At 56.0% G+C, this 11,104-nt stretch overlaps 3 protein-coding genes across 3 annotated transcripts; 1 reads left to right on the plus strand and 2 right to left on the minus strand.

Annotated features, from left to right (window-relative positions):
* Window positions 1–728: 728 nt before the first annotated feature.
* Window positions 729–2,138, minus strand: M421DRAFT_102381 (FAD dependent oxidoreductase; the record flags this gene model as incomplete). The annotated part of the gene is made up of 3 exons (XM_033586769.1): window positions 729–968; window positions 999–1,818; window positions 1,882–2,138. The coding sequence occupies 3 exons, from the start codon at window positions 2,136–2,138 to the stop codon at window positions 729–731; spliced, it is 1,317 nt and encodes a 438-aa protein (XP_033446911.1).
* Window positions 2,139–3,113: 975 nt separating this feature from the next.
* M421DRAFT_67403 (kinase-like protein) lies at window positions 3,114–5,021 on the minus strand (the record flags this gene model as incomplete). The annotated part of the gene is made up of 1 exon (XM_033596399.1): window positions 3,114–5,021. One exon carries the CDS (start codon window positions 5,019–5,021, stop codon window positions 3,114–3,116), a length of 1,908 nt encoding a protein of 635 aa, XP_033446912.1.
* A 3,245-nt stretch (window positions 5,022–8,266) lies between these two features.
* M421DRAFT_67251 (enolase-phosphatase E1) lies at window positions 8,267–10,299 on the plus strand (the record flags this gene model as incomplete). The annotated part of the gene is made up of 5 exons (XM_033596385.1): window positions 8,267–8,330; window positions 8,632–8,672; window positions 8,994–9,174; window positions 9,589–9,906; window positions 10,166–10,299. 5 exons carry the CDS (start codon window positions 8,267–8,269, stop codon window positions 10,297–10,299), a joined length of 738 nt encoding a protein of 245 aa, XP_033446913.1.
* Window positions 10,300–11,104: the final 805 nt, after the last annotated feature.

The raw sequence follows: 11,104 nt of genomic DNA on the forward strand, positions 1-11,104 counted from the left end.
GCAAACACCTTGACGACCCTTCGCTCAAAACACCGGGCTTGTACCCTGTGACTGACAATGAGCATATCGGTAGGTTTTTGCAGCTCGACTCGTTCTTCATGATTGACAACACTCACTAGACGCGCGCGAGTACACTAACCTAGAACATCTCAACGTATCTTTTCCAGGCATATTTTCTTGGTTGAACGCGAAGAGAGGCGGGGCATCATCGAAGACCAATTGAAGGAGCGTCTTCCCAGTTCACTCAAAAAGCTCACGCTTAACCGTTTGTTCAGTGCCCCACAGACCGTCGGCTGGCGTGCTTGTCAGAGCCGTGGCTGCACTGAAAACTGAGGGTATATCGCCGCATTTGAATGTGCTCGTCATGAATTTCGCGCACCTTTGGGCTGCGGCATGCGTATATTTGGGCAACCACCTCTCAGTCTTGAAGAGCGCAAAGCTGGAGTTGCAGTTCGAAGAGTCTTCGTGAGACATGAGTACAAGCTGCGCGTCATTGGTACCTGGGATAAAGGAGCACCTGCTTTCTATACCAAGTCCGTTTCAGGGAGTCAGATCTCGACAGAATACGGTAAATACCCAAAGCCGATATAGCATAACGCAACGATAAATGCCGAATATCCTCGAGACCCCGTCTCCCTTAGCAGCTCTCTTTAGATTACATTGCCGTGTCCACATGTCCCAGTAGTATCATAGGGCCTTCAATCTTTCCCCGCTACACTCAAAGTTTCTCAACAGCCCTTCCTCTTTCCTTCTTCAAAGCCCTTTTCTTCTGAGACCATCTTTCCTACCGTCCTTGCAGCCACCGCAATAAGCGACATCCCACCTCCATTGAACCGCGCCAGCACCCACATATTGCTTTTCCCCGGCACCCTCCCCACGAACGGCTGTCCGTCACCCGTCCTGCCCATAATCCCCGTCCACACATGATCGTTCACACTTCCGCTGTCTTTCCAGCCAAGAAATATCTCCTGTATTTACTCCCTCCAGTACGCCATGACGTGTGGAGGGAACAGGTGCGCGTCGTCGAAGTTGTCTCTCCAGCTCGACACGTTGTGGGCGAAGAGCCACGCGCCGCCGCCGACTACGATACCGCCGTCAGGCCGCGGGTTGAGATAGTCGACGCCCTTTCCGGGGCCGAAGTTGATGTTATACATATTGTTAAGATGCGGATTCACCGGTTTCTGCGGTGCATGGTGGCTCGCCGTGCCTCTGACGGGGATGATTCTACCACTGAAGGCTGGAAGCAGACCCGCGGTGTATGCGTTTGTTGCCATCACAACTTTTTTCACCGTGAGTGTACCCCTGTCTGTTACCAGCACATTGGCGCCAGACGAACTCATCGTCAATAAGGTAACGGGCGTGCACATTTGCACATTCAGTCTGTCTGGCCATCTCTTGACCATGCGCTCCAACAACCCAGCTACAAACTTATACGGCCAGAACGACGCAGCACGGACACTGAACGCGCCTTTCGCGCTTTTGATACTGGTGATTTGCTCCACTCTCTCTTCTCCAACCCAAGACACGTTCTGCGTCCATGCCTCGCCCCTCTTCCTCGCATCCTCATACCGCTGAAACACACTCCCGGCATCCCCAGCATCAGTAAACACGTCATAACTGCGGCGGAGCTCAAACTCGCAGTCTAGATCTTCCTCCTCAACGACCCGTTTTACATCAGACATGGCGCGCTCGACGTAGTCTTGGAGCTCTACTCTCTTCCTCCCCGTCTGCTCCGCGCCGCAAGGCAGGTTCAAAAGCGTAGTGACCTGCTCCTTGACATGACCGCCATTCCTGCTCGTCGCGCACTCAGACAGCTTTCTCGCGTCGAGAGGCAATACCCCGCGCCCCGGCGCGCGCACACCATCCTGCAGTGGACCCTACTCCGTTAGTTCCCCATCTGCATTACTGCTCGGGCTCTTCTGTCCAGCCTCAGGGTCGCGGTGCTCGCCACCGCTCTCCGTCCCACTGTTCTGGAGTATACGGTAAGCAGTCAACACGCCCGCCAAACCCGCGCCAATGACTGCCACGCCACACTTCCCCGGCAAGCGGGTTGACGAGCGCAGATCAGCGAGCGGAGACTCTTCAGAGAGCCAGTAGGACGGGACTGGGTTGGGGACGGGCAGGATTTGGCGAGTCATGTTGCGTGTTGCGTATCTCGAGAGCAGAGTGGGTTGCTATCGCGTGCTAGTGTATGTCGTGGTCATGATGTGCTGGCGATGATCTGCAGCCGCTGTTGTCGCTGGAAGTTTGGAAGATAAGAAGTGAGCCTAAAGGTTTGGAGGAAACACCTTACGGGTGCTGGATCTCGGACAGTGTGATTGAATTACCACGCCATATACATACACATCTACTTATGCCGGTCAGCTTGTTGTTGGTGCTGCTGACAATCCAGTCCGATCGGCAGTCGGCACGAGTGCAATTGTGAAGTCGTCATCTTAAGGCGGCCTACGACACCTTCCCAATGTGTCGCATGCAGCGGCTATCTGATAACGTCTTGCTGCTGTAGTCTACTGTGACCAGTGAAACGGCTAGCAAGCGTGAGACTTGCGCCGATCGTAAGGCTTGGTCGCACCTTCCTTCCATATCAGCAAGTAGGGGGCGAATATCACATTGAAGCAGGAAATAAGTTTTGAGTGGGTAAATCCCGGATCGTTGCATGCCCAGGGGGATGCGCGATCTCCGACGGATACGAGTCTTGACTAGCTAATCATCCCTACAGAAGTGAAGTGATAAGAAACAAAACGCCTTTCCAATGCCATGCTAATCGCTCCGTGTCATACAGTCTGACGAATCGCCATTCGGTACAGTCTGCGCCATCCACCTGCTGATGCCAATGCAAACAAAACACCCGAGTAACAAAGGAGAGATACCAAGCGACGAGATAGGGTCGGGAGGATAGGATGGTGAGTGGCGTCGAAGGGAAGAGTACATGAGTGGAGAGGAGGGAAATGGTATCTACAGAGTTACAAACTGGCCGGGGTATTGTTGTTGATGTGTTGTTGGCTCAGGTGGAGTTGAAAGTCCTAGGATGATAATCTTGTTTTCCAACGTATTTTAAAGCAAAAAGGAAAAAGGGATGATGAAGTGTCAAGACTACAAGTGGCGGCAATTGCCTACCACACCCACTCAAGGTCGCCAATGTCGTCGTCCAGGATAAGAGGTGGACTGTTGTAATGGCGCCATTCCACGCTCTTGTACTTGTTGTCCACAACAGGAACTTTGGGAATGTTCTCGTGTTGGCTTGGACCCCAGTTGATAGGTCGTCTCCAAGTGCCAGTCCGGCTCCGCTTCCGGGCAGAGTTCGGGCTAGGCAGAGCTTGCTTGGGTGACTTAATGGGTTTGGAGGGAGTCGGAGGGGCGGACTCTTTGGTTGGCGAAGGCTGACCACGGCGACGATCACCAAGAGCAGCCCACTTGTCCATGCCCGAGGTCTTCTTGGTAGGAGAATGACGCGCAGGTGTCTGGTGCTCTTCGAATATGAAGCCAGTGGTCTCGCTGACGTGGTCAACCTCGCGGCGCTTCATCGGTGAACGACCCCTGCTGTTGTGAATAGTGGCAGGGTTCTTCACCTCCGACAAGCCGCCGCGGGGAGTGGAGACACCAGAGCCAGCCTCGGAAACAACCTGCTTCGCTGGCTTCTCAGCCTTGAAGCTGTGGAAGTTGTTCTCCAGCTCAGCCATGAACTGCGCGTCGTCGTCCTCTTCCTCCCACAAGTCACTCCAGCTCTTGGAGAAGACATCGCGCTTCTTACCGAAGACGGACGACATGCTGTTGAAAGGCTTGGCTGGAAGGGAGCCAGAGATAGGCATAGGCTTGGAGCGCGCGAAGCTGATTGGCTCGCGTTCAGACCGTTCACTGACGTCAGTCGATTGGAAAGATAAGCCCAAACCAGAGTCCACAAAAGATACGGCGGACGCGTGCTCGGGCTTCACAGCGTAATCGTGAGCCGGGAACAGGTCGTCAGAGTAGATCTCAGTGTCTGGAATGACCGAGAGCTGACGGAACTGCTGCGGCGGCGACATGGCGAGTGCCTTGGCCCATGGGAACGAACCGCCCTTATCGATAGAAGGAGTGCTGATGGAAGGAGTGCGAAGTGGTTCGCGGTTGGCGCCAACAGCAAAGGGCTCGCGCTCCTCAGTGCAGAACTCGTCAAGGGCCTCGTCGTCAGTGGTGAAGGTGATGGCGCGATTGAGGGCGTCTTTCACGGCACTGAGGCTGCGCTTCTCGGGGTCGACCGCCAAGCAGTGCCTGATAACCTCGAAGGCATCCTGAGACATGTTGGGGAAGACATCGAAGAGGCTCTGGCGGTCGAGAGCGAAGTCGGCGTAGAGAGGATCCGAAGACGCTGGGACGGCGAAGGGGTTGCGCTGGAAGAGCACATTGAGCATGCAAATGCCGATAGCCCAAATGTCGGCCTTGGCGGTGGAGTAGCCGGCGTTGGTAGGGTCGTATTGCTCAGGAGCCATGTAGCGGTCGCTGCCAACGGCGATCTCCCAGGACCAGGCGTCAGAGGTAGCAAGACCAAAGTCGCCAAGCTTCATCGAGCCATCTTGGGTGAGGAAGATGTTCTCAGGCTTGATGTCGCGGTGGTAAATGCCCTTTGAATGGATGAACTCAACGGCATTAACCAGCTGCATCATGAAGTCGCGGACGTGCTCGGTTTCCAGGGGGCCTTTGTCGAAGCGGATGGCCTCATAAAGGTCGCCATTGGAGCAGTACTCCAGCACGAGGTAGATGTGGCTGTCGGTTTCCCAGGACTGGATGAGGTTGACAACGTTAGGGTGGTTACCAAGGCGAAGGTGAACACCCAGTTCCTCGGAGCGTTCGTCAACGGCAAAAGCAGTCGGGCAGTTGACGGCGGCAGAGGGCTTAGTCACAACCTTGATGGCAACGAGTTCGTCAGTGGTAAGGTCCTTGGCTTGGAAGACCATGCCGAAGGAGCCATGGTTGAGGGCAGAGACAGTTTCGTATCGGCCATTGAGTACAACACCTGCCTGAAGCTGATCACGCATGCACTCCATCGAGAAGGATGTGATAAGTCACAGGTAGCGAAGCAGGAGAAACCCGGAAGAGTCTACTCGTAGCTAGTCGCAGCAGGCGAGGGTGACGGTGAAAGCCGCCACGAGGACAGATGAAACAACCAAATAAAGGAAGTTTTGGGGGATCAACGGATCAACAACCGTTAACCCAAAGACGATGCTCTATCGAACTTTTGTGAGCGAAGCTTCGTAAGAGATAGCAATAAGATGTGTTGCAGTTCGCTCGGTCCAGTGCGGGATGGGTCCGCCGGAGATGTCGTAATGTAGAGGCTGTAGTATTCGCTCAAAGGAAATGAGAACAAGACGATGTGTCGATGGTATGCACAGAGAGTCCTTCGACGGTAACAAGCAAGGAAAGTGCTAAGAGATTGTGGTGCGCATCTGGCGGTATTAATTTTCGGTATGGATGGCCTGGTTCAACAGGCTGGCGGGCGGAATAGAGCTGGGCGGACGAGGATAGTCCGGGAGCGCGAACGGAAGGAGGACGAGGTCGCTACGTGATGAGGAGAGGAGGAGAGTCGTTATACGTGGAAGTCGGTCGAAGGCAGACAGTAGGTAGCCGTCTGGTGACGCGATTGGCAGTGGTGAGTCAGGCGCACGGACTCGGGAGCTAGCAGCAGCGGTATCGCGTGGTGTGAGGTGCTGGGCTGGCGGCTTTCCCTGGGCGAGATGTTTGGTCTTGACAGGTGTCAAACGTCTGCTGCACGGAGAGGGGGTGCGGCGCGGCGTTGAGAGGATGTGAGGGCGACGACGGAAGTCGAGGGCGAGGCTGTCCGGTACGTATCGGGAGATCGCAGACAGGAAGCTCTCTCGATCACATCAAATCAATGACCGGCGGCGGCAGGTAGATGGTCGGCTAGATTGGCGTGGAGCGGAGCGGTGGTGGACTGGTCCGCCTGGCGCAGGGGAGGGAGGGTGCTCGGTGTTGTTGTCGTGCGGCTGAGCAACAGTTGCGGAAGGAACGAGAGTGGAATGCGGCGTTCGGACAGGCAGCAGCGGAGAGGGCGGAAGGTGCGGGTGAGGAGGTGGTAGAGCTGTAGCGTGCGAGCAACGACGATAGAGGTGTGTGTGGGAGTCTCTCAGGACGGCATAGGTACGATTAACATGGTGGTGATGGGTAAAGGAGAGCTGGATCGAGGCAGGGTACCTGCCGATATATGGGCTGACCACAGACTCAGGATGGCGGTGTCACCCATAACGGCATGGCCTGCGAGCCAGGCCTGGTGTAGCTCGCCGCTAGGCGCGACGGGCATGGCGCGCGTGATGCACAGCAGCGGCGCCAGGCCGGATCGGCACTGGCCCATTCGCCATCTCTCGCCATCAGGGATCCAGGGCAGGCTGGCTGGGGCACTGCCAACTTTCTAGCTGCATGCTGGCCGCGCCCTCACTGGCTGCACGGTGACTTCGCGGGCCTTCGATGTGATTCCGTGCGAGCTCGTCGACGACTTTCGTCACCCTCTGGGTCGACGGGACAATGACAGCTCCAAGGCCCACCGGCTGCCTCGGACCTGGCGTGCATTCAGTCAATTGCCCACATGCCCTTGTTTCGAGCGCGCCCCGCTCCCTCATGACGAGGCTGCGAGCATTATGACGCTGCCGGACGAGGACCGCCGCTGCTGCTGAAACAGCCTCCCTGCTTCACACGGCCACCTCTGTGTGCTGTTGTGCGTGTGCCAACAGTCACGACGAGTCTAGCCGCCTGCATCCCGGGCGCAGCCTGGTGCCTGCTGGCGAATTGCGAGCGCAGGCGCCGGCTGACGGCCTCACCTAGGCGCTGCTCGCACGACATGCCAGCTGTCCTTTCATTGGACTTGATCGGCCCTGATCAGCCCCCGAGACACCACCACGAGCGTCTGCTGCTCCTCCAACCTTGGACACCGTTATCAGTGCGCTATCACGATGCTTGCCACCCAAGCGAGGCTGCTCATTAAAGAATTGCTATCAGGACGCGCTGCATGCAGCCGTCCCTCTATGTGATGCACGCACGACTCAGGGGACTTCTCGAGATCCTCGCCCCGATCGAGCATGACAAGTGTTTCAACCACAGCTGCTGCTGCAGTGTTGGCGCTCTGGGGGTGCTTCGGTACGCTTGCGTACCTATTTCCTTGACTTCCGCCGTGGCCTGTCGGCGGTAAAGCGGCTACGGGCGTCAGTCTGGGGAAGCTCATGCTTCGACTGGACCTCGCCCGGCGCGCGCCCTCAGCATCGTGTCGTCCGTACAGTGGCTGCGCCTGTGAACCTCAACGGAGATGAAACGAGAGTCGGTGTACGTAGCCTCGCGGAACACATCGCATACATTCACACCTCACCTGCCGCATTCTGCTGTTTGATGTCCGAGGACGGACTTGCTGACCAGTACCGTGGCTCTCTTCGTCTGCCCAGCCCCGGGACGTCAGCTTGCGCTGCACTCTACTCGCTGGCTTGCAGTAGACTGCAGCAGACCACAACCGGAGCATACGATTTGCCACCTCGTAGGCGTGCTGCATAGCGTGCAGCACCGCTACTGCAGGTTGCATGGTCCCAGCAATTGCCGTGACCCACCTGCCTGTACCTGTTCCTGAAGTCACTCGCAGCGGTGTGGACCGCCAGCAACATCCTCCGCAGACAACACAGCAAAATCTTCCTAATTCCAGCTCCTGCACCTATGGAAATACGTGCATTTGTTTCGAAGCGGGCCCTGTTCCCACGGGATGTGGATATTCACCCATGTGTCTACGGCTACCATCCGTGATGTGCAGAAACTGGGCATTATCATCTGGGGATACAGGGTATTTCGGTAGACACATCACTCTGTTGTGACAACACATGATGCCAGCCTCACCATTGTGCCATCATACAGTCGGTGAGCGCCTGGCATCATCGTATTCATATTACCGTGTGATCGCAGCAAGGAAGACAGCGGACGGGAAGATCTTGCAAGGTAGGTACCTGTTCTCACAACAGTTCATGTCACGTCTGTAGCGTGCATCTGACTCCCGTTCGTGAAAATTTTCCTACACATCAGCAACACATGTATAGGGAACTACACCTGATTCGTCCTCTATCTATTGAATTGCTATACACCGCCAATATCGTCGCGTACACCACTCTGTTTACATATCGTGTCTCAGGCAAGTGCCCTATCAGCGCTCTTGCCAGACACACAACACCAGCGAGGCTTCACCCTCTCACAGCATTGTCACCTCACCGCCTTTCACCGCTCTACGCTCAACAACACAACCAACAATATGCCTGCCGCGTCCCTCGATACTGCACGCTGGACGGCGTCTAAGGTCGTGCTGCTTGACATTGGTGAGTAATCGCAGCTATCAAGTACTTCATGCCGGGGCGAGAACCACTGCAACCAACCTTCCCAGCCCCCGCTATGCACGTAGCCTCGCTGCGCCGTTCTGGCCAGCGAACTCGGGTCACTGCAGAACCCCAGGATGCGCCCAACTGTCGCTCACGCTGTTTCGCTGCTGTGGCCTGACTGTTACCCCGGACTTTGCTCACGCCACGGTTCACCCAGCCATCCACGACCCACGAGTCTCGCCTGCGTCCAGTTCGCTGCATTACTCAGAACCAAGCTAATCATACTATTTTCTCACCGTAGAGGGAACCATCTCAAGCATTTCCTTTGTCAAGGATGTCATGGTAAGCTTCCCTTTATTCAGTTGTCAGATTCCACGCCCTTTTTCGTCGTCTCGAGGGCGCGCCAACCCCGCGTTTGGGATATTTGGTCAAGATCATCAACACCAAGACCAGTCGAGATCATAGCGGCCCGCGCTTCCACTCCATTGGTCGCATTCGGCATTTTCCCAAGCCACTCGATTTCCCTTCGCGTGGTCTGGCTGCTTTCCCTATCCTGAACCTGCCACCCCGAGCGATCTTGAACGTTTCCGTCGCTTGTCACGCGACGCACGTTGTTGGGGTGGAGCGCCCCTTTCTGCCACTCGTAGCTCACATTAGCCGCAGTACCCATATGCCCTTGATCGCCTCAGGAGACTAGCACGCGACTCATGGTCCGGTTCGGACTTTCAAGACCTTGTTGCGGGGTTTCCGGCAGAGACTAGACAGGACGCTGATTCTCTCCTTGCTCATGTGGAGGATTTGACGCGACGAGATGTCAAGGCCGTGTACCTGAAGCAGCTTCAAGGTGGGTGACGAACACCGTTGAGTCCTGTACAACCTTTCGGCGTGTCCGTCTTGGTCGCTGTCATACACAGACTGGATTCCTCCAGTAATCAGCCAGCGCAGAATCGCACTGCCCTAAAGTGGTGGTCCAAATCGAGGACAGGTGATTCGGTCCGGTATTAGCACTGACTACATCATCGCTGCGACAAACTTAGCAGTCGCAGCGACCCATGAGGGTGCTCGCCTATCTTCGTCGGCTGGCGGTGCTCACTGTCGCGGTATCGCCAGGAGACTCTGGCCGTGTATGGCAGCGATCGCTACGTCTGGGTCTATGTTGACACATCTTGCGTTGAATGGCCTGATCAGTCTCCGCTATGAGATCACAATGAGACTCAGCAAACCACGCAAACCCACCGAGTAAACTAACGATGTGCAGGACACCTTTGGAAGACCGGGTTTACGGAGGGAGACCTGAAGACCCCACTCTTCACCGACGTCGTCCCCACGCTCACATCATGGAAGGCCTCGGGGCGTACGCTTGCGATCTTCTCCTCCGGTAGCGTTCAGGCTCAGCTCCAGTTTTTCACATACATAGAGGATGGCGCGACAACCAAAGACGTGAAGCCACTCTTTTCAGCGCACTACGACACAGTGAATGCCGGACCAAAGCTGGAGGCAGTCTCATACGAGAAGATCTGCCGCGAGATGGGCGTGGACGTGAAGAAAGTCACTTTCCTGACCGACAACGCCAAAGGTACGTTGCATTACCCCAGGATGTCCAACCCCAGCACTCCGATGTATCCGAAACCGCTACCATCCGGTCGATCCGCCAAGCCCTACAGCCCACGCGTCCCTCAGCCACCGCATCTCCACCAGCATCCCTTCCCCAGCACAATTCTAGTCCGAAACACCGGCCAAGCCTCGCCCTTGTCTACCATCAACATTTGATTGCTCGACCCCGCACTTCATCCTACCATCAAACTCAAAGATAAGCTTGCTGACCTGACATGTAGAAGCTGCGGCTGCGACTGCGGCGGGTATTTACGTGGTCGTTGTTGATCGGCCTGGGAATGCGCCGTTGTCGGAGGAGAGCAGGGCGACGTATCCCGTGATCACGAGCTTGACAGATCTGCCCGCTCTCTTGTAGACTAGGTATTTCGACGAGACAGAAGACTCCCGACTTCAGCTCTCAGCTAGGTAGTAGATTGTAGGCAAAGCAAGGCCACACAGCCTCAGCCCGAGACAGGACACGATAGCACAAAACAACATGCACCCACAAGTACTTCTCGACGTCCCTGAGATTTACATTCCACGCACAACGTCATGGCCTGTTGTTCTAATCCCACACCACCCTCACATGCCCCTCCCTCCCTCCCGCACCACATGCCATCTGCGCACAACTCCGCTCTGCTCCAACTCGCGGAATGCGCTACTAGCCACCCCGCAGCCATCGCAACGTTTCACCCATCGTTCACCGCCACCGGCATAGAGAGCCGCAGGCGCGGAGACGAAGAGCGATTGGAGACATGCTCGTCTGAGACGGGCGGCGTTTGAGGAGGTGGGTCTGTCATGATGACAACAACAACAACAACAACAACAACAATAACAACAATAACAACAACAACGACAATGACACAGTAGAATGGAATGGGAGTTGTCTGTAAGATGCGATGCGATTCTATCATCTACGGGCTGTTGCTGTCACTCGTGCCGTACTGCATCCACGCAGCAAGGGCGTCTGTCACACATCCCCGCTTTGCGCGGCTAGTCACTCTGTCTCGGCGGGTGGCAGGTGTCAAGAGCGGATGCAGTGTCTGAGACATAGGCAGGTAGTCGCCAGCGGGCGGTGAGGAGGCTAGAACAAGGAGGTGGGATGTTCGGGGATGGAAGTATACGATGGCAGAGACGGCTGGAGGCGCGGTGGGTGAGTGCATTTTCGTATCTTGGATTTG

Source organism: Didymella exigua (assembly GCF_010094145.1).
Source record: "Didymella exigua CBS 183.55 unplaced genomic scaffold M421scaffold_21, whole genome shotgun sequence".
Taxonomy (NCBI): Eukaryota; Fungi; Ascomycota; class Dothideomycetes; order Pleosporales; family Didymellaceae; genus Didymella; species Didymella exigua.